The 24,137-nt window shown below is 40.2% G+C and overlaps 2 protein-coding genes across 2 annotated transcripts in view; both read left to right on the top strand.

Moving 5' to 3' along the window:
* Positions 1-24,137, top strand: part of LOC127527841 (tripartite motif-containing protein 16-like) — a 514,766-nt gene that overhangs the window by 53,782 nt on the left and 436,847 nt on the right. The gene's annotated exons all lie outside the window — the stretch shown is intronic.
* Positions 4,818-24,137, top strand: part of LOC127527846 (gastrula zinc finger protein XlCGF7.1-like) — a 67,844-nt gene continuing 48,524 nt past the window's right edge. The window contains exon 1 of the mRNA XM_051927986.1: positions 4,818-4,972. Within this exon, the coding sequence (XP_051783946.1) occupies positions 4,864-4,972 (109 nt within the window). The 5' untranslated portion in view covers positions 4,818-4,863. The remainder of the gene's footprint in view (positions 4,973-24,137) is intronic.

The raw sequence follows: 24,137 nt of genomic DNA, 5'->3' as shown, positions 1-24,137 counted from the left end.
CAAGAGGAGTGTGAGTAATGCCAATCAAAGATAATCTATTAAGGAGAGTGATATGACAAATAGTATCAAAGGCCGCACTCAGATCAAGGAGGATGAGAATAGTGATTAGACCAGAATCAGCAGCCATAAGGAGGTCATTGGTAATTTTAACAAGTGCCGTTTCTGTACTATGAAGGTGGCGAAAACCAGACTGGAACTTTTCATATAGAGTGGGTGTGAAGTTGGATAGCTACTATTTTTTCAAGAATTTTGGAGATAAAGGGCAAGTTAGAAATGGGGCGAAAATTATTGAAATTAGTAAGATCAGCACCAGTTTTTTTTAGTATTGGGGTTATAGCAGCAGTTTTAAAAGATGAGGGAATAATAGCAGTAGTAAGAGAAGAGTGAATGATGGCAGAAATGAGAGGGACTAGAGAGGGGAGGCAGGCTTTAACCAGAACTGTAGGCAGGGGGTCCAGCTGACAAGTAGATGACTTGGATTTGCAGATGAGATCTGAGATTTCAGAGGAAGTGGGAAGCTGGAAAGAAGAGAAAAAGTGAAGAGGCGAGTGTAGTTCGGAAGGAATACAGAGAGGATCTGGACCAAGGTGCTGATGTATCTTTTGGATTTTCTCATTGAAAAAAGACATAAGAGAATTCCAGAAAGCAGTTGAGTAAAGGTGAGATGGTAAAGAGTCTGGAGGCTGTGTAACATTATTAAGTAAAGAAAACAAAGACTTGGTGTTACCTGTATTACGAGTAATTAACTGAGTGTAATAATTAGATTTGGTTTGGGCTATACAATCCTTGTAATAGAGAAGATGGTTTTTATACATCTCTCGGTGGACAAAGAGTCCGGATTTTTTATACAACATTTCAAGTTGCCTGCCCTTAGCTTTCAGAAGCCGAAGTTCAGGCGTAAGCCAGGGGGCAGAAAAAGAAAAAGAAACAGATCGGGTTTTTAGCGGAGCCAGAGAATTAAGAATACCATTGAGACAAGTGTTATAATATGAGACCAGTTCTATGGGAGTGGATAAATTATAAAAGTCCATTTGGGAATCAATTCTAGAAGACAGCAAATTCAAGTTAATATTCTTAATGTTACGAAAGGCTATGAGACGTGGAAGCTTAGGGACAGAAAAGGTAAGTTTGGCATTGAATGAAAGGAGAAAATGATTGGTTATAGTGAGTTCATCTGCTGTAAGATCAAAAGGAACAACACCAGAGCAGCAGATCAGGTCCAAGATATGTCCTTTACAATGGGTAGGAACATCAGTGTGCTGCTGGTATCCAAAACTCTCCAGGCAAGTTTGCTCAGCGTGCTTCAGTGTCCTATCAAAGTCATGTACTATGTGGGGTTTTGTTCTGCTAAATTGCCCCCTGCTACTGTAAGTGTTGCTCGTGTTCACCCTGCGATGAGCTGGCGCCCCGTTCACTGAACTGTTCCTGCCCAGGGATGGATTTCCACATTTCTTCTAAAGCACATAATTCTCTGCCCCTCCCCCCCAAAAAAGTTGATTTATAATTTTTAATTTAATATGTAATATTTTATTTTTGAAACATATAAACACTTCATACAATCTTTATAATCTTCAAACCACATTATATTTTTAATTCAAAACTGCACTACTGCACTACTTATGAAATTGCATAACATTAACACCTACAAAAAACTTTCCATCGAATTTCCTCAAGTCATCTTAAACACCTACTAGAATTTCTTCCTTCGCGTTTTTGTCCATTAAAAGGCTTCAGTTGTTTCATTGAAGTCGACAGATCTTGTTAAATCTGCTTCAGTGCTAAGAAGTGCCCGGGCATTCAGCTTATTCTGCTGCCTCGTAGATCTTATATGATCCTCGATTCTTTTCAGAGAAGAAAAAGACCTTTCAGCCAAGGAATTCGTCACTGGCGTGCAGACAAACATTCGTAATAAAATGTCAACGTTTGGATAAACTGTTTGTAGTTCTTTTTCTCATAGCCACTTCGACGATTACTTCTTTGCTTTGTTTAAATTATTCACCCAGATAGCGTATTGATACGAAAGACAACAAATAAAATTGACATAAAATGCAAAAGATTTACATGGATTCTCATCTGACATTATAGAATTTTATTGAAATCTTTTGCATTTTGTGTCAAACTTACATTGCAGCACATTAAATGATGCTGCATAAACAAGCCATAAGTTGTGTATGTTTTATGTTTTGTAGTAAAAATCTCAGCCCCCCTTATAATTTGGTGAACACCCCTGTCAACTTTTTCTGCTTATTGCTTTCAGGCTTACGGCCCTGAGTAAACTAAACAGTATATAAAAGTAGTAACGATATATTTTAAGTACCTACTATAAGTAGATATGTAGAAGTCAAGTGATATGAGCGTTATGAATCTCTTGGAATCACTATTGTAACGCCCAATCTGGAATGTTCCTTTAACATGTGCTTTTTGCCTGTGACTGAGTAAGACAGCGCAAGCTGTAGAGACTGGCAACGTAAATGTACCGCTCAATTTACTTAATGTATATGGATGTAAATTTAAAAAACAGCATTTTGTATGGCCTGTTCAAAATAATACTGAAAAATGTATAAATATTTGGTAGTTATTTCTTGTGTATATCAGCCCTCCTGACTGCTGTGCCCGCATGGCCATGGCCTAGGTTAGCCTTATGGGAAATCCTACCCTGTTCCTGCCTCGCGCATGATGCTTGGGCACTATCCTGAATAGATGGGATAATTAACATGTATAAGGAAAACTTTTTAAAGTTATGAACACTCCGAGCCCTCTATTTATAGCTAGTTTTACTTTAACAAAGACGTTTATCATGTGGTGATTGGTTATGTTGAGAAAGAAAAAGGAAGGATAAGAACCAGGGGTTTGGTACGTCAGACAGAGACGTCACTCCTGCAATAAAGAAATCCCAATGAGAAGAACATCCATTGAGTTCTGTGTTTGTGTCTCTGACCACCAGCTCACGAACCCCTCATTTGCACGATATTCCAGTTAAACCAGTGCGATACCCAGTCATAAATACACCCTGCTTTATGGAGCCTCATCACACCCGCCATAAAGGTTCTCTACACTTAATGTACACCCAGGGACCCCTTACTGCGAGGGAGCAGCACTACCGCCATGCCACCATGCCCCCCTTGCCCATGTTTAATAAATACTTTAATTAATTTCATTATATGAATGATATCAAGTATTTATCTTAGAATTCAAAATGTTCAGAGAGCAGGAATATCATAAAGTGAATGGATTCTGTGTGACGATCGCTGCCGAGAATCAAGTGGAAATGTTGACTTTAATCCCGACATACAATTTGTTTCTTTTCTTCACTGTGTCCTTATTATTTTTATTTTTATTTTTCTTCTCCATGGCCCTAATACCCTTCCTCATGCAGGTGTTTCTTACAACTAGACCGGTAAAAGCCAAGCAACCTGTGGTGTATTAAGATTGTATGTTTGTGTTTTTTGGTATTATGGAGATGCCGTAGTTGAAAGCTGAAAAGTAACATAAAAGGTGTTTGGGGCATTTGGAGTTCAATAAAGAAGTTGAGAACTTTAGTTTCAAACAGCAGCGTCTCTGACTATCTTTGTGATGCTGGATTGATACCTCACACAAATTTGCGACGAGGATTTAAAGAGTCATAATGCAGATTTCACAGTGTGGGTAAAATGGCTCATCTTGGTAGAATTGACGAATTTAAGCCTGGCACCGAATCATGGTTGGCACAGGCAGAACACATGGAGCAGTTAACAGCATAATAGCATAAGATAAACAAGTCACCACTCTCTTAAGTGTAATGGGCGCTAGCACTTATGGACTACTGAGGAATTTAGTGTAGCCTTTGAAGCCCAAGGACTAAACTTTTGTGCAAACTGTGGAAATACTAAAGGATCATTTAGAGCCCAAGCCTCCGGTAATTGTGGAGAGATTCCGTTTAAATCATTGCAGTCAAAAGGCCATTGAGACGCTAACTCAGTATGTGGCAGAGCTGAAGCGATGTGCTGTAAATTGGGAGTTTGGGGTGAGTTTGGACCGATTTGTGAGTGGGATTCGGAGTGAGGCTTGTGAGGGTCGCTGTCATCAGAAACGAATGTGACATTCGCGAGAGCGTTTGAGATGGCGCTCAGCATGGAGACGGCAGACAGACAGAGACACTAATAGACCTGCCATTGCTGTGTCCAAACATGATGGTGCCGTGTAGATGAAGTGTTGTCATATCTACATGGTGGGACTGAAATGTATGCAAATCCTCTTTAATGAAGATCTGCAATGCATTTTGATCACATCTGAATTGTTTGATTTGCAATTTTAAACTATGAGGCAGAGCAGGAAATTAAGAAAAATATATCTTTGAACCAAACTTCATGGAGGGCACTGTGAACCTGAAGTGTGCTCATTATTTTTACTGACTTTATGAAGTTAATTCTCCCACTTTTATTTTCACAGGGCTTTCCCATTTCACATGGCCATACACTGAGGTGTCTAATGGCCTCCAGCTCAGGGCTGTCCATGTGAGAAGTGAATCTGAGTAGAGAAGGACAGACACTTAAACAGAGAGAAGAGTTTCCCACAGAGCATGGCCTCTGCCAAAGAAGATGGCGTGGATGAAAGAACGGTGGACATTAAAGAAGAGGACTGTGAGTGGCTCACACCTGAGGATGTGTGTGTGAAACTGGAGGATCACGAAGAAAGAATTTCAGTTCTTAAAGAAGAGGAGGAGTGCAAGAGGGTGACTGCTGCCATTAAAGCTGAGGATTTGATGATTTCTCTGTTAGTCTTGAATTTTTAAAGCATGAAACTGAGGATATTTTCAAACAGGAGGTCTGTGAAGAATCTCCATCCAGTTTACAGCCCTGGTCCACTAATACGGGACGACTGGCTATGAAGGAGAATTCAGCAGAGCTGAAATCAGAGTTATCAGAGTCTGAAGAGAAAATCATTGAGGGAAATGGGAGAGAAGGAGAAGAGTCACCTGGGAGTGTTGGAATAAGTAAGTAATGTGATTAAATATAAAAGAAAGAGAGAGTTTATAAATTCTAATGGTGGGTGCTTTGATGTTTTTAGAAGTTTGAAATGAGAGTGGAGAACAGTTAATTGAACTTGGATAAAGACCACCTGCTCAGGTGCATGATAACAAACAATAGGTTACCTAATAAATGAACAATTAGAAAAACTTAGGTGAATGCGGAAAAATCTAAAGTGTTGAGCGCATGACTTGAACATCATGAAGCTTTGACTGAAGCTGTGACGTATGTTAGGCCAACAGTGCATTATGTTCAATGAGAATATCAAACGTCATATTTTGTTAAAGACATGTATATTTCTTAAATTATGTGGCAGTTGAAGTAGAAATGTCCACAAAAACAAATAAGAATCAAAACCTCAGCCCTGTGCACTAAATAAGAGTGAATTTGCTCAAGCAAGTGCACACCTAATATATGCCTCATCTTTCTAATGGTAATCTTGTGCACTTTGACATTAACAGTGTCAAGAACTACCTGTTCAAGCCACGATGACATTCAGGGGGTCTTTCTTGTGTTCTGCTCTCAACCTGAACTTACTGGGGCAGCATGGCCTGAACAAGTTGGCAGTGGTGTGAAATCTTCACTTGCAGATGATCTTGGGCCCTTCCATCTCCCACAGTCACATTGGGTCAATTTTGAGTCACCACTCCACTTCAGCAGCATGATTTTTGGGATGAGGGGAAGCACCAGAATAACCAGAAATGCCATTCAGAGACCCTACGTAGAACAACTGTGGGCAGGATTTGAACCCAGGACACCTGAACAATAAAGCAGCTGTGTTAAACACTGTGCCCCCCTAACACAAGCGGATATATTTGTGTGATTATTTTTTAGTCTAGATTAAGTTCTAGAGGAAGTAAATATCATCACATACATTGCAATTAAGAAGAGAAAACCCAAATTCAGACACATTATTGGGTAGGAAGGCACTGATCGGAGTGTTTAGAGCTGATATTGATCACCCATTCCATTTAGGATCTGCTAATATCAATAACAATAATACCGTTTTTTTTTTCTTCAGAATAATAAATGTATTTTTAGCCATGCATAAACTTCACATTCCATAATAAAGTGCTACTGCATACACAAAGAACATTTACCCATAATGCACACATAATGTAACAATAACAAGCTGAACAAAACTAAAGGCATGTCTTAATCATACTCCACATTTCTAATCAAATAAAATGTTCAATTAGATATTTGTAGTCATCTACTACGACAAGAAGAAGACTAGATAGTCTTGGTGAATGCTTCAGGTTCTTACCTAAGAATATAAACATCTCTGCATGTTCTGAGGACAGTCTGGTCCTCCTGTCATCCACGACATGTGCTGCCGTACTGAACAGACCCTCGCTGTCCCCACTCGTATAAGGAGGGCACAGGGAGGACGACGACTTTTATTGGTCCTCCAGAAAGCCAGTGGCCCAGCATCTCTTGTGTTATAAGGTTCACAGAGATAAAGATTCACCTCTGATGCTGCTGACTCAAATATCGTCTTTATCTTTATTGACAATTCCTTCATGTATTCTGCAGTTCTGTTGGTGTGGAGTTTCTTTGATCTCTCGGCTGTCGTCTGTCGCTCTGAGTGCGTCTGTGTGGTCGAGACACCGGCACTGAGCAGTTTATGTGTTTGAGATTTGCAATCATCTGTGAAATAAGTATCTTTGTACCATTGTTTAATTTGGGGAAAAAAATCATTATGATAATATCTGTTACAGAATTCATAACTGTATAGAGACTATTCACATTCAATGCTTATTATGCATAATTAGTATTATTTAATTGAGGTCTAAAAGCTAGGCTCGTACCATTCTACCCAACAAGCCAATAAGAGGGCTGATTACAATTTCTCACTAATCGAGGTCCACTTGATAACGATATATATTTATGTACCAGCTTAGTAACACTCTGCATCTCTTTCCTCCCTACACATTCACTGAAAGGCGAACCAAAGGGATTTTAGTGAAAACATGTAATGATTGGTTAATTAATTAAAAAAATAAATAAGACAACAAACACTCACTGGCAGATGGAATCGTAGATGTAAATGATCTAGAAGGTGATATCTTCCAGAACTGAAAGTGGCTGGTTGTCCAGGCTTACGAATTCCACTGTTTTTGCTGTCACAGTAAGTCTTTGGTGTTCTTGCTGTCAGTATTGTAATGTTGAGTTTTCTAAGTGCTGTCATTATTGGAGGCCGAGTGAGAGTAGGTGACTGAGCTAGACTAAGCTTGATGGTCATCTCAGGCTTTGAACAGTTCGTTCTTCACACCAGTCCCTATTGTTTTGACCTCTCAGATGCTGAATAAGGTTTGTATTGTTGAAAGTGTTAGCAGAGAATCCTCCATCACTGACTTCTTTTTGCACATATATTACAAACCTCAAATTTGTTATCTCCTGTAGGAAGGCAATAAAACTGTTAGACTGGTGAGGACGTATTTCTGTATTTTGCTAATGTTGGAACTTTGTCTTGCATGGTTTTTATCATTCAAGATCAGATATTAAGATCCACTAATTTGCTGATCATCGGTCAAGTCATTTGGAGTGAAAATTGGCTGATTTTGATTTGTGATCGATTGATCAGATCAGGCCTGTCTTTCACATATGAGAGAAAGGTGGAGAAATTGAACAGACAGCAGCAGAACATGTAAAGACCACACATGGATTGGCCAGACCATAAATGGCACCTCAGTGTGAGGAAGGAACACCAACCAGTGTGCCACCACTTTACTTGTACTGTTTCATTTATTTTAAAAGGCAGGTAGTGGTTAGGAATTTGGACGTCAAACCCTGAAGTTGCAGGTTCAAATTCAGCTATTGACACCATGTGACCTTGAGCAAGTCACGTGACCTGCCTGTGATCCTGTTGAAAAACAAGAAAAATGTAACCAATTGTTATCTCAAATGTTGTAAGTCGCCTTGGATAAAGGTGTTGGGAAAAAAATAATAATGATAGTTAAAATGTTTGTGTTATTTCAGAATTACGGAAGAATGGCAGCTTCACTCCACCCTCATTTGGTCAGCCCTCTCCTCAATACAATGAGAAAGGTATGAAGATTCACACTGGAGAAAAAACATATTGTTGTCATGAATGTAGTAAGTCATTCTCAAGGAGAAGTAATCTTCAGATACAGAGAAAAATCCACACTGGAGAAAAACCTCATTGTTGTCCAGAATGTACCGAGCAATTTTCTGACAAATGCAGTTTTCAAAGGCACACAGAAACTGATACTGGAGCGAAGCCATATTGTTGTTCTCAATGTGGAAATATGTTTTAAACATTAGCTCTTTTCAAGTAAACACACAAACTCCCATTAAAGCGAAAATGCAGTATGTATGTTCTGAATGTGGGAAATGTTATTCAAGCCAAGAAAGTCTTTATAGACACACCAAAATAAATACTGAAGAAAAATCTCATTGCTGTTGTGAATGTGATAAACGATTCTTATATTTAAGCACACTTCAGTGCCACATCAGAACTCATACTGGAGATAAACCTTATTGTAGTCCTGAATGTGATAAGCAGTTCTCACAACAAAGCACCCTACAGAGTCACATCAGATATCACACCGGAGAGAAACCTCACCTTTCCATGTGCAAACAATTCTAACACCTCAATTCTCTGTATAAGCATATGAAAAGTCATACTGGAGAGACGCCTTACACTTGTACTGGATGTGAAATGTGATTCTCATATAACAGTTCTCTTCACAATCATAAAATAATTCATTCTGGTAAGAAACATCGCTGTTGTGACTGTTGCAAACTTTTCTCAGACAGCTCGACTACTAAAGATCACATGAAAATTCACTCTGGTGAGAAACCTTATTGCTGTCCAGAGTGTGGCAAACGATTCTCATGTCCAAGCACACTTTGGTGCCACAGAATGATCCACACTGGAGAGAAGCAGTACACTGGTTCTGAATGTGGTAAAAGCTATTCTTCCAAAAAACGTTTTCAGAGACACACACAAAGTCATATTGGAGAAAAGCCTGCCCCAGAAATTTCAAATGATCTTTCCATTGGATTCTCAGGCAAAAAAAAATGCAGAGAAATCTTATGAATGAGGTAAAGTGCTTCAGTTGAAAGTAGTTAATAAATACATAAGAATAGTGGAGAAAACATGAAAGTGGCAAACAGATAGTAGATGTAAGGTCAGCTCAGAGCCACATATGAATTCACACTGGAATGAACACACTGGAATACAATCTCATATTTCACAAACAGTAATAATCTTCTTCAACAACTTACAGGTTTAAGAAAAAAACCTCATTGTTGTCCTAAATGTGATTAACGCTTTTCAGACAGCAGTGGCCTTCATAATTATAAAAGCTGTCTTACTTGTGGTAAGCCTGTTAGCTGTTCTGAATGTTGAAAGTTGTCCTCCTGTATCAGCCATCATCATCAACCCATAAGATTTCATGAAGGACTCAGAAACTGTACTGCCATTATGTCAGCCATACAGGGACTGATCATCTCTGCGCCAGTGCTGTGACATAAGATGGTGAACAATACAAACACCAGACAACAGAATGAGGTAGCAACAGTACTGTGTGGTGATAACAACTTCAACCACAGAACACAACTGAAAAAGTTCAATGTAATAATAAAAAATGGAGAAATCAAATCAAATACACAGTGCAGTGCCAACTACCAGGAGGTGCCACTGATAATGAGGGGAATATTTTTGTTTCGGAGCTTTGGAGATGGGGGCCTTATCTGAGTAACAATGAACTTGTACCATCTCTGGGATGTCATCTGATGGCTGACGCCTGGGCTGAGTGCAGACAGCCGTTCTTAACCCTGATAATGAAGAAGTCATTTAGTGATGTCAGCTGACAGCCAATGCTGTCCAATCAGATACTGAGGAGGGACAGTCGAGGAGGACAGGAGACTAAAAAGAGAGCCGTCACATGACAGACCAATATAGAGGGGCTTTATAAGGCTTTTACACTAATTTAGGTTATCATTTATAAACGATAAGAGTCTTTACAAACCAAACACATTCATTGGCTGTGTGTCAAGGGTGAGTCCAAAAGTGGGAAATTAATAAAATTTATATACAAATAAAATGAAACATTCAGGGTTCAAAGAGAAATGTTTAAGACCTGAAGAAGGAGTCACAATAGCATGCTAGGGTTAGCAAGGAGGACCACAGTTGTGAAGAATATCAATTAATGTATACAAGGAAAATAGTTGAAAATAATAATAATAATGTTGTGATAAATGGGACACCATAATGAATGCAGAACACAATGAAAATGAAATGAACTGATTTTGACATATAAGATGAAAAGGGAAGACAAAGCAGAAACACACAGAGATCTCTGCTGCCCCAGCTGTTATTTTGCTAAATTAACCTAAAAATATAACGGATGTCCCTTTGCTCCATGTCAGTATCTCCTGGGGTGGTGTGTGAAGGACGCTGTATACTCTGAATGTGTTGGTTCAGTTTGAGTTTGAGTTCAGCACATTCTTCATATCGATACCCAAGACGTTTCTTCACGTCTAGACTACAAGCTGGAGGCCACAGGAGCTCAATAAACTCCAACAGCAGGATGGACGATTAGAAAGCTCTGCTATGAGAGAGTGTCAGCTACACAAAGCTTCGGCTTCATTTACTTCACAGAATACTCCAAAAAGCAGAAGTGGCCCCTTCTGTACCCTTGTCGTTGGTTCACTCTGCTTGGACTTTCTGTATTTTGTAAGTTTAAGTTTCATTTTATGGCCACACTCTTTTTAAATTTGATTTCATTGATGTTCTCAAATATGTGAGCATAGCTTGACTCTTACAAGGACTTATCTAAAAAGGGTACACTGGTCATGAAATGCTAGAAGGCAGAAAAATATAAAGAGTGGAAACCACAAAATGAAGAGGTGACATCAATGAAATACACTCAGTGACAGAGGTGACGAGGACAAAATCAGAAAGGACAGCACAGAAAAGGCAGGAACCGACTGAAAACAAAAGAAGAAAGCTGATTGGTGAAAAGACCTGTCAGTCACTCCTGAGTGGACTGTTGAGGACAGCCGTGACATGCAGACTTCAGAGTTCATGTGTTTTTGATTTCAAATCTGTGCCCATGCACTGAATAAGTCTGTTAGTTATCAGTTAGCATGTTCTAAAACTGTAATGTCAAAGATCACACAAACACGTAATGTGACATTTGTGATCAATCACTTCTGTTGATTTTTATGGCACCATTCATCAGCCCTGTATAGAGTGACACTTCCAGATCAGCAACCCCACTGCACCCTGTAGCACATTTGGAGTTTGGGACTGGAGCACAAAGTGGATGGCACTCTGAGAAGGACAGACTTGTAAGACGTGAACAAAGCCAGCTGCCCTCCCTGGTCTGTCTTCATTCAGAAGGACTCACCTGAGTGGTGGGATTGTTCTGCGGTGCTCCTGATAGCCGACATTTCATCAGCTTGCTTTCTGCGTTTCATCTGATAACCAGCAGAGTTAATCAAAGATGAACCAGGCCTGTTACAATGTGAACGTTCTTGACATTTTGGTTTGCTTTCAATATTTGTTCTGCTTCTTTACTTTGTGTTCTTGTAGGCCTTGTAGATTAGAGATTATTAATACATGAGCATTTGGTGTTAATAATGAATTGACGATTAATAAACTGTTTTTATTGCTAAATTGTAAGTGTGGCCTGTTGTCATTTTGTAGCTTTATCTTTCTTAACTGTGTTGGTAGGACGAGATGGCTTCTCCTGAACGGTAACTCTTCATTACACACACACACACACACGCCTGCTTGCCATCACAGTTTTCAAGAACACACGAGGCACATGGAGACTTGACTGTTTCCTTGTTTAATTTAGATCGGGGTGTTGATCCTGGAGGGCTGCAGGTTTTCATTCTAACCATTTTCTAAATTAATGACTCATTTTTGCTGCTAATTAACTTTTTTCCCCTTCATTTTATTTGACTTTCTATTTAAGACTCAGACCCCTTATCTGTTTCTTTTATTACTTAGTTCGCAACCGAAAAGTAATGAAATACAAAATGACCCAACACATGACCAGATAACCTTTGCTGTCACACAGTATCAGAAAATAAAGAAAGATGAAGGTCTCGGTGACGCTGATCTGCTTTCTGCTGTGGTCAAACGAGAGCACAGCCATGGAATTAAATAACGAGTTCAATTAACAACAACAATCGGCTTCTAATTAAGAAACTGGTTAGAGTGAAACTGGTGGGAGTTTGATACCACAACTGATCATGTTGATAACACCTGGCTGGTCAATCGTTGGTTCACTTCACATCTCATTTTTATTTGGCTGCCATTTAAGGAAGAAAAGAAACAATTCAGAGGATTCTTCAATTAACAAAGAGAAGGGAAAAGAAGTCAATTAAGAGCAGAAATTGGTTACTGATTAAGAAAGTGTCAGGAAGGAAAACCTGCAGCCACTGCGGCCCTCTGGGGTCAGAGTTGGACACCCTGATTTAGATCAGGCATCAGCAAGAGTGAAAGGGAAGGTCTACAGGATGGTAGTGAGACCAGCTACAGTGCATCTGGAAAGTATTCACAGCGCATCACTGTTTCCACATTTGTTTATGTTACAGCCTTATTCCAAAATTGATTAAATTCATTTTTTTCGTCAGAATTCTACACACAACACCCCATAATGACAATGTGAAAAAAGTTTACTTGAGGTTTTTGCAAATTTATTAAAAATAAAAAAACTGAGAAAGCACATGTACAGAAGTTTTCACAGCCTTTGCCATGAAGCTCGGTGGCAGGGACCGGGAGACTAGTCAGGATAAAGGGAAAGATGACTGCAGCAATGTACAGAGACATCCTGGATGAAAACCTGCTCCAGAACGCACTTGACCTCAGACTGGGGCGATGGTTCATCTTTCAGCAGGTCAACGACCCTAAGCACATGGCCAAGATATCAAAGGAGTGGCTTCAGGACAACTCTGTGAATGTCCTTGAGTGGCCCAGCCAGAGCCCAGACTTGAATCTGATTGAACATCTCTGGAGAGATCTTAAAATGGCTGTGCACCGACGCTTCCCATCCAACCTGATGGAGCTTGAGAGGTGCTGCAAAGAGGAATGGGCAAAACTGGCCAAGGATAGGTGTGCCAAGCTTGTGGCATCATATTCAAAAAGACTTGAGGCTGGAATTGCTGCCAAAGGGGCATCGACAAAGTATTGAGCAAAGGCTGTGAATACTTATGGACATGGGATTTCTCAGTTTTTTTATTTTTAATAAATTTGCAAAAATCTCAAGTAAACTTTTTTCACGTTGTCATTACGGGGTGTTGTGTGTAGAATTCTGAGGAAAAAAATGAATTTAATCCATTTTGGAATAAGGCTGTAACATAACAAAATGTGGAGAAAGTGATGAAGCGCTGGGAATACTTTCTGGATTCACTGTATGTTATATGGGCTGGAGACGGTGGCACTGACCAGAAAGCTGGAGACAGAGCTGGAGGTGGCAGAGTTAAAGATGTTAAATTAGTATTGGGTGTAACGAGGATGGACAGGATTAGAAATGAGGACATTAGAGGGTCATCTCAGGTGGGACGATTGGGAGACAAAGTCAGAGAGGTGAGATTGTGTTGGTTTGGACGTGTGCAGAGGAGAGATGCTGGGTATATTGGGAGAAGGATGTTAAAGATAGGTAAGAGGAGAAGAGGAAGGCCTAAGAGAAGGTTTATGGATGTGGTGAGAGAGGACATGAAGGTAATGGGTGTAACAGAACAAGATGCAGATGACAGAAAGATATGGAAGAAGATGATCAGCTGTGGCAACCCCTAATGGGAGCAGCCGAAAGAAGAAGAAGAAAACCTTGGTTGAGCTGAGTGTTGCTTGATTTGGGAAAAAGTGAATTGAAATGATTTTAGCCCAAAGCTGCAACATAACGAAATGTGAAAAAGCTGAAGGGCCTGAAGACTTTTTGAAGGCACTGTATGTGGACATGTTCAGATTTGTTTTTCTTTTAAAGAATATGTTTAGAAAAAGGTGATAAAACATAACAAACGTCAGGCCACATTTACATTTTGTAGCCCACTGCCTAATTTAAATAAACATAAATGCAAATTTCAAATGTGGAAAAGGTTAAGTCCACCCCCTTTGTTTATCATCTCCTGCTATACCTCAAATTAGAATCTCAAATGATGAGAACATCACAAGAGAGGATCTTGACTGACCCTGTCCTCTTATTTATACCTCAGACATTTAATTGGTTTGCTCTTTGTTGTTGAAAACAATACAATACAATACAATTTATTTTTGTGTAACCCAAAATCGCACAAGAAGTGCCGCAATGGGCTTTAACAAGCCCTGCCTCTTGACAGCCCCCCACCCTTGACTCTCTAAGAGGACAAGTAAAAACTAGGGAAAAAATGAAAGACACTTTGGGAAAGACAGTTCAGAGAGAGAGCCCTTTCCAGGTAGGTTGGGCATGCAGTGGCTGTCAAAGAGAAGGGGGTCAATACAACACAATACACCGTGTAACAAAGGCGCTATATTGCGCCCGACCCGACACAGAAGGACACAGAGGCAATTGTAAACTAAAGACACGTTTTATTTTTCTTCACCCGTGGGTGCACGTCATCCCCGCGTCCCACAGGCAATACACAGTCCATAAAGCACTATCCCAACAATCCTTTCTTTTACCACCACTCCTCCACAAGCGTAGTCCTCCTCCTCCCGACCCTGGATCCTCGAGTGGTGGTGGCTGGCCCTTTTTACAGCGCACCCAGAAGCGTTCCAGGTGCTTGACCACCTGGTCCTAATTGCACTTCCAGGTGGGGCCGAAGAGTCATCCAGCCAGGCTGTTGAAACCAGACTGCCTGCCCTAGAGGCCACTCCGGGCCCCAACCAGGCTGTGGAGGACCCCATCTCCCATGGAGCCCTGCGGGAGGTTGGGGAATCACCGTTGGCCAGGGAGGCTGCCACCAAGCGACCCGGGGGAGGTACTGAGCTGTCCATGGCTGCTCCCCCGGAACATAAGTAGCAGGGGCGCCCCTGCCGGGCATGGGACCTGGCTGTCTGCCACAGCAGAAAAGAACACAAGTAATCCTCAGTACAGTATTATAGCAAAATAAAAATATTACAAGTACAGAGCAAATTTAACAGTAGATGATATCACATCATAGGATTTGTATTTGTTTAGAGTCCTGGAGACCTCAGCCATCAAGCTGCCTCCCCCATTTGGCCATTCCACAGCTGAGTCAGTGCTGGGCCAGCCAATCCGATGAAAGGACCCCTCTACCCAATGATTCCTGCGATCCTCCATCAGGGATGACTTTACCTTAGGCAGGCAAAACAACTTGGCAGGTGGGCCGTGGCACCAAGTGGCACATTTGAGTACCCAGAACAGAAACAGAATAGGTGAGGGTTAGTAACAAATTATAATTATCATATTACTTATGTTTTAGTGCTGATGACAGTCTGTAGAGTTAATCAGCAGCTCTAGGCAGGATATGCTAAACTGAAGTAGTGAGTCTTCAGCTGGGATTTAAAAGCTGAGACCGAAGAGGCATCTCTTATAGTAGCAGGCAGACCTTCCACAGTTTCTAACACATTTGTTAGAAACAGATCCTCTGATTTATGTGATCTTTGTGGTGCATGTTGAGCTGGGTTTACATGGAAGACCACTCTTCTGAGCATGTGTTTTTATATAGTTGTACAAATCACATTTTATGTCATAATTCTGAGGTAGTAAGTCATAATTATGAGATGTTAAGTCGTAATAAATAGTAAGTCGTAACAATGAAATACAAAAGTCATAATAATATAACAATAACAATCAAGTGCCGGTGACCCTCTATTACTACTAATAGACTTGGATTTAATTTGCTGCAGCTTCATTAGCAATGTGTGACAAGCGGTCAGATTAGCTGGATACAATTAACACATTTAGGGCAAGCGCTAAGAGAATTGATTGAAGACATTTTAACGTGTTACCTGCGATTATTCAGCTGCTGAACTTCTCACAGATTTACGCCATCCGTCCAACTCAAGAGCTCTTTCTTGCTCAGCTGCCTCTCCCTGTCATCTGTTCTTCTAGTTTACATCAATTCAAGAAGACTCCACTGTAATGATAGTTGATGTTGATCTGTGAACTCGACAGCTAATAGTAACGTCTTAATTTAATTTAAGTGGGAATAGCAGTTGGTGTATTTGCACAAGTTGTCTACGACTGTTCAAGTAAAGAGTTACTCTTTTCCAAACAAGGTGTCGCTGAGTTATTGGAAATAACAATAAAAACAATACATGGTGTCACAAGTGTGGGTTTGGAAAAGACAGTCTGAGTCAAGGAATTGAAAAAATAAAGATATCTAAAAAAAATAAATAAAATAATAAAATAAAGAAGAAATGGAAGGTCTGCAGCCACCTCCAAAGCTTCAGTTGACCGGTAATGTAGCTGAAAACTGGAGGAGATTCAAACAGCGCTTTGAACTCTATTTATCTGCAATTGACGCAGATCGTAAAGCAGAAAAAATGAAAGCTTTGTTATTTTTACATGTTGTCGGGGATGAAGCGCTTGAAATTTATTATAATTTTCTCTTTGAAGATGGGGACGAATTAAAACCGAAACCAATTATGGACAAGTTTGAGGCATACTGTATACCTAAAAGAAATGTTATCTACGAAAGACATTGATTTTTTACATGCATACAGAAATCCTGGAAACAATTGCTCACTTTGTGACAGAGCTTTGAAACCACAGCCAAACGTACGTGATGAGCTTACAGACTCTTTGATCAAAGATAGAATTGTATGTGGAATACCTGATAATGCGCTAAGAGAGGCTGCTTAGAGAACAAGGCCTGGATTCAGACAAAGCGTTAGTGCTATGCAGGGCTGCTGAAACGGTAAAGTCACAAGCCAGAGAACTGATAAGTGAAAACTGCACTGTAGATGGTCTAAAAAAGCATGATAAACCAAAGGCGTCCAAAGAGAAGAAATCGACACGAACAGAAAGTTCCAGAAATGAGGCAAACAGAAAGTATCGCTCCAAGTGTAATCGATGTGGAACGCTACATACACCAAAGAAGTGCCCAGCCTATGGTAAGACCTGCAATAACTGTGGCCAGAATAACCATTTTGAACGATGCTGTCGAAAACAAGAACAGCAACGTAAAGTGAATAGTGTTACAGTAAGTGATAGAGAAGAATTCTTTGTAAATGTCTTGTCAGAGAAAGGACACAATGGAAAAGATTGGGCTATTCCTGTGCAGGTGAAAGGTGTAATTGTTTTGTTTAAGCTGCACACTGGAGCACAAGGAAATGTTATTTCAGAAAAAGTATTTAATGCTTTGAGGCCAAGACCAAAACTACATGATGCACATGTGAAAGTAACAGGCTATGCAGACGCTGATATCCCTGTGAAAGGAAAACGTGAGGCAAAGGTGACATACAGTATAAGGGCACAAGCATGTACAAGCATTATTGGGTTTAACTGCTTGTGAGAGACTAAGTCTAGTAAAGAGAGTTTTAGTCCTTGAAAGTGAAAACCCTGACTGTGATCCGCTGATAGAAGAATACCGTGATTAGGATGTCTCCCAGGACAGCACACTATAAAAATTGACAGAAATACACCTCCCGTCATCCCTCCATGCAGAAAAGTCCCATTTTCTCTGAGAGAACCTTGAAAAGCTGAGCTTGACAGAATGGCACACCTAGGAGTAATTGAGAAACTAGATACTCCAACTGAATGGGTTAATTCTTTAGTAATTGTAGACAAGAAAAATGGAAATTTAAGAATTAGTCTGGATCCAAGAGATCTGAATGGAGCAATTAAGAGAGAGCATTTTAAACTCCCTACACGTGAAGAAGTAATGTCTCAATTTGCAAAGGCCAGGTATTTTAGTAAATTGGATGCATCTTCAGGATTTTGGCAGCTAAAATTGGATGATGCCAGTGTAAATCTGAGTACTTTTAATAGCACTTTTGCTAGATACCGGTTTTTGAGACTCCTTTTTGGGATTGCTTCTGCACCAGAGGTATACCATAAAACTCAATATATGATATATGAAAACATTGAAGGTGTTGATACTTCCATGGATGATATCATTATATGAGGAGCTAACAAGGAAGAACATGATGAGAGACTCAGAAAGGTATTTGAGAGCTGCACGTAAAGCCAATATAAAGCTGAATAAAAGCAAATGTAAAATACGGGTGTCTGAACCGGCATTTCTAGGTGATACAATCAGCAGTAGGGGTGTCCATCCTGATCCAATGAAAGTGTCAGCTGTTGAAAATATGAAAAACCACAAAGTTAAAAAGATGTTCAGAGGTTTATCGGAATGATTAATTATATGGGGAAATTCTTGTGACTCTATTTATGTATCTAGATTGCAAATATCATACATTGCATCAATGTTCATATTGCTAACTACACGTCAATATTGCTGCTAATTCTTTGTCTTGTCTTGTTTGTGTTTCAAATTTAAATTTTAATTCTATTTTTAATTTATTTTTAATTTTTTCTTTGCACTTCATGTTTTTACACTGTGGACCCTGAGCTTCGCAATTTCGTCTATCTGTATACTTGTATATGGTTGAGATGACAATAAATTTCACTTTGACTTTCTGAAGAAATAGCTCCACTAAGAAGACTGACTGAAAAGAAAAACGAGTGGGAATGGAGTCACGAGCAAGAAATGGCATGGCAACATTTAAAGAAAGTACTTAGAAAAGAACAAGTGCTGAAATTTTACGATCCAGCAAGATCAGTCACAATTTCAGCTGATGCATCTCAAACAGGTCTGGGAGCCGTTTTACTTCAGAAATACGATGATAACTGGCAACCAGTGGCATATGCATCTCACTCTGTACAGGTGCAGAAACCAGATATGTCCAAATAGAAAAAGAGCTGCTGAGCATTGAGTTCGCATGTAATAGATTTCATCAGTTTGTTTCAGGACAAATGGTCATTGCAGAAACCGATCATAAGCCATTAATATCGTTATTAGTAAAACCCCTCAATGAATGTCCATTACGAATTCAAAGGATGATGATCAAATGTCAGCGTTATGCACTAAATGTTGTATATACACTGGGAAAGCAGATGTATACAGCAGATACACTGTCCAGAGCAGCTGATCCAAAGTCTCCACCTGATCATCAAGTATTTGAAGATATCCAGGCAGATGTTAACCTGATTACAGAAGCTCTACCTGTAGCTAATGCCAAAATGCATCTAATTTGGCAGGAGACTGAGGAAGACGGGACACTGATGCAGGTGGCAAAAGCTATAGTAACTGGTTGGCCTAATGCGAAAAGAGACGGTGGTATGGATCTTAGTGAGCATTGGAACTACAGGGCTCAATTGACCATTATTGATAGTATTTTATACAAGGGCAGTAAAATAGTGATTCCAAAAAGATTAAGAAAAGACATGTTAAAGAAAATCATGAGGGTCACCTGGGAGTTGAGAAATGTAAGAGAAGGGCTCATGAAGTAATGTATCGGCCAAGAATAAACCAAGACATTTCAGATGAGGTGTCAAGTTGTCTAACATGTATTCGTTACCAGCCCAACTATCCCACTAAAACCACAGCCAGTACCTCAGAGACCTTATCAAAAGGAAGGTGCTGACCTTTGCACTTGTGACCAGACTGTACTTTCTCTGGTCCTGTTCAGCCTATATACATCATATTTCCAATACAACTCGGAGTCCTGCAATGTGCAAAAGTTTGCTGACGACACTGCTATCATGGGCTGCATCAGGTGTGGGCAGGAGGAGGAGTATAGGGACCTAATCGTGGACTTTGTTAAATGATGCAACTCAAACCACCTACACCTGAATACCAGCAAAACCAAGGAGCTGGTGGTGGATTTTAGGAGGACCAGGCCCATCATGGACCCCGTGATCATCAGAGGTGACTGTGTGCAGAGGGTGCAGACCTATAAATACCTGGGAGTGCAGCTGGATGATAAAATTTGGACCGGACTGCCAATACTGATGCTCTGTGCAAGACAGGACAGAGCCGACTATACTTCCTTAGAAGACTGGTGTCCTTCAACATCTGCAATAAGATGCTGCAGATGTTCTATCAGACGGTTGTGGCGAGTGCCCTCTTCTGTGCGGTGGTGTGCTGGGGAGGCAGCATTAAGAAGAAAGACGCCTCACGCCTGGACAAACTGGTGAGGAAGGATTAACAGTTGGATCCTCAATCTTGGATTCTGCCTCACGTGTGATGAAGGGTGTGAGGCCGAGCGTCGGTGATGTGGCACTTAATTCTAGGGAGGCAACAGTGCAACACGTCTTACCAACACAGTTAAGAAGGGTAAAGATACAAAATGGCAACAGGCCACACTTACAATTTAGCAATAAAAACAGTTTATTAATTGTCAATTCATTATTAACACCACATGCTCATGTATTAATAATCTCTAATGTACAAGGCCTCCAGGAACTTAAACTAAAGAAGAGAAACAACATTTAAAGAAAAACAAAATATCAAGAATGTTCACATTGTAACAGGCCTGGCTCATCTTTGATTAACTCTGCTGGTTATCAGATGAAACGCAGAAAGCAAGCTGATGAAATGTCGGCTAACAGGAGCGCCGCAGAATAATCCCACCACTCAGGTGAGTCCTTCTGAATGAAGACAGACCAGGGAGGGCAGCTGGCTTTGTTCACGTCTTACAAGTCTGTCCTTCTCAGAGTGCCATCCACTTTGTGCTCCAGTCCCAAACTCCAAATGTGCTACGGGGTGCAGTGGGGTTGCCGATCTGGAAGTGGCACTCTGTACAGGGCTGATGAATGGTGACATAAAAATCAACAGAAGTCATTGATCACAAATGTCACATTACGTGTTTGTGTGATCTTTGTGATGACATTACAGTTTCAGAACATGCTAACCGATAAATAACAGACTTATTCAGTGCATGGTCACAGATTTGAAATCAAAAACACATGAACTCTGAAGTCTGCATGCCACAGCTGTCCTCAACAGTCCACTCAGGAGTGACTGACAGGTCTTTTCACCAATCAGCTTTCTTCTTTTGTTTTCAGTTGGTACCTGCCTTTTCTGTGCTGTCCTTTCTGATTTTGTCCATGTCACCTCTGTCACTGAGCGTATTTCATCGATGTCACATTCTATTTTGTGGTTTCCACTCTTTATATTTTTCTGACTTCTTGCATTTCATAGCCAATGTACCCTTTTTAGAGAAGTCCTTGTAAGAGTCAAGCTATACTCACACATTTGAGAACATCAATGAAATGAAATGGAAAAAGAGTGTGGCCAAAAAATGAAACAAACTTACAAAATACAGAAAGTCCAAGCAGAGTGAACCAACGCCGAGTAGTAAGTTGTCAAATGTGACCTTCAGTGGTGGGGGTACAGAAGGGGCCACTTCTACTTTTTGGAGTTTTCTGTCAAGTAAATGAAGCTGAAGCTTTGTGTAGCTGACACTCTCTCAAAGCAGAGCTTTCTAATCGTCCATCCTGCTGTTGGAGTTTATTGAGCTCCTGTGGCCTCCAGCTTGTAGTCTCGATGTGAAGAAACGTTGTCTTGGGTATCGATATGAAGAAGGTGCTGAACTCAAACTGAAACCTGAACCAACACATTCAGAGTATAGAGCATCCTTCACACACCACCCCAGGATAGCCTGACATGGAGCAAAGGGACATCCGTCATATTTTTAGGTTAATTTATCAAATGAACAGCTGGGTCAGCAGAGATCCCTGTGTGTCTCTGCTTTGTCTTCACTTTTCATCTTATATGTCAGACAATAAAATCAGTTCATCAAATTTTCATTGTGTTCTGCATTCATTATGGTGTCCCATATCTCATAAATTTATTATTATTATTTTAAATAATATTCCTTCTATACATTAATTGATATTCTTCACACCTGTGGTCCCCTGCGCTAACCCTAGCATGCCATTGTGACTCCCTCTTCAGGTCTTAAACATTTCTCTTTGAACCCTGAATGTTTCATTTTATTTATATTCAGATCTTATTAAATTCCCACTTTTGGACTCACCCTTGACACACAGCTGATGAATGTGTTTGGTTTGTAAAGACTCTTATCGTTTATAAATGATAACCTAAATTAGTGTAAAAGTCTTATAAAGCCCCTCTACATTGGTCTGTCATGTGACGGCTCTCTTTTTAGTCTCCTGTCCTCCTCGACTGTCCCTCCCCAGTATCTGATTGGACAGCATTGGCTGTCAGCTGACGTCACTAAATTTCCCATTGGGATTAATAAAGTATCTATCTATCTATCTATCTATCTATCTATCTATCTATCTATCTATCTATCTATCTATCTATCTATCTATCTATCTATCTATCTATCTATCTATCTATCTATCTATCTATCTATCTAAATGACTTCTTCATTATCAGGGTTAAGAATGGCTGTCTGCACTCAGCCCAGGCGTCAGCCATCAGATGACATCCCAGAGACGGTACAAGTTCATTGCTACTCAGATAAGGCCCCATCTCCAAAGCTCAGTGTTGTTCAACAAGCTCACTTGTTGTCAGTGGCACCTCCTGGTAGTTGGCACTGCACTGTGGATTTGATTTGACTTCTCCATTTTTTATTATTACATTGAACTTTTTCAGTTGTGTTCTGTGGTTGAAGTTGTTATCACCATACAGTACTGTTGCTACCTCATTCTGTTGTCTGGTGTTTGTATTGTTCACCATCTTATGTCACAGCACTGGTGCAGAGATGATCAGTCCCTGTATGGCTGACGTCCTGGCAGTACAGTTTCTGAGTCCTTCATGAAATCTTACGTGTTGCTGATGATTGCTGATACAGGAGGACCACTTTCAACATTCAGAACAGCGAAGAGGCCTACCACAAGTAAGCCAGTCATTTATGACTATGAAGGCCACTGCTGTCTGAAAAGCATTAACCACATTTAGGACAACAATGAGGTTTTTTCTTGCTCCAATAAGTTATTGAAGAAGATTCTTGCTGTTTGTGAAATGTGTGTTGTATTCCATTGTGTTCATTCCATTGTAATTTCATCTGTGGCTGTCAGGTTACCTTACCTCTATGATCTGTTTGCCATTATGAGTGTTTTCTCCACTATTCTTATATACTTATTAACTACATTAAACTGAAATCATTTACCTTATACAGAAGATTTGTCTTCATTTTGTTTGGGTGAGGAGCCAATGGAAAGATCATTTCTCATTTCTGGGACAGGCTTTACTCCAATATGATTGTGTGTGTCTCTGAAAATTTTTTTTTGGAAGAGTACCCTTTACCACATTCAGAACAGGTGTACTGCTTCTCTCCAGTGTGGATCCTTCTGTGGCACCTAAGCGCGCTTGGAAATGAGAATGGTTTGCAGCATTCTGGTCACTAATAGGGTTTTTCCTCCAGAGTGAATTCTCATGTGATCCTTAAGAGTCATGCTGTCAGAGAAAAGCTTGCCACAGTCAGAACAGCTTTGTTTTTTACCAGAATGAATTATTTTATGCCTGTGAAGAGAACTGTTAGATGAGAATCGCATTCCACATTCCTTGCAACTGTAAGGCTTCTCTCCAGTATGACTTCTCCAATGATTATAAAGCGAACTGCGTCGTGAGAATTGTTTGCCACATTCCAAGCAATGGTGAGGTTTCTCTCCGGTGTGACATCTGATGTGTCTCTTTAGGGAGCTTTGTTGTGAGAACTGCTTATCACATTCAGGACAACAATAAGGTTTCTCTCCAGTATGAGTTCTGATGTGGCACTGAAGTGTGAATAAATCTAAGAATCGTTTCTCACATTCAGAACAGCAATAAGTTTTTTCTTCATTATGAATTTTGACATGTCTATAAAGACTTTTCTGGCTTGTATAACATTTGCCACATTCAGAACATACATACTGCATTTTCTCTTTAGTGTGAGTTTGTGTGTTTACTTGAAAACAGCTAATGTTGAAAAACCTTTTTCCACATTGAGAACAGCAGTATGGCTTCCCTTCAGTGTCAATTTCTACATGCCTTTGAAATTGCTTGGCACATTGTGGACAACAATGAAGTTTCTCTCCTGTGTGGATTCTTATGTGCCTCTGAAAATTACTTTTCCTTGAGAATGACTTACCACATTCTGGACAACAATGAGGTTTTTCTCCTGTGTGGCTTCTTTTGTGGGTCTGAAGATAGCTTCTGCTTGAGAACGATTTACCACATTCTGGA

This window comes from Erpetoichthys calabaricus, chromosome 5 (genome assembly GCF_900747795.2).
Source record: "Erpetoichthys calabaricus chromosome 5, fErpCal1.3, whole genome shotgun sequence".
NCBI lineage: Eukaryota > Metazoa > Chordata > Cladistia > Polypteriformes > Polypteridae > Erpetoichthys > Erpetoichthys calabaricus.
Note: the sequence above shows the minus strand (reverse complement) of the source record. Positions and strands in the feature narration are given on the sequence as shown.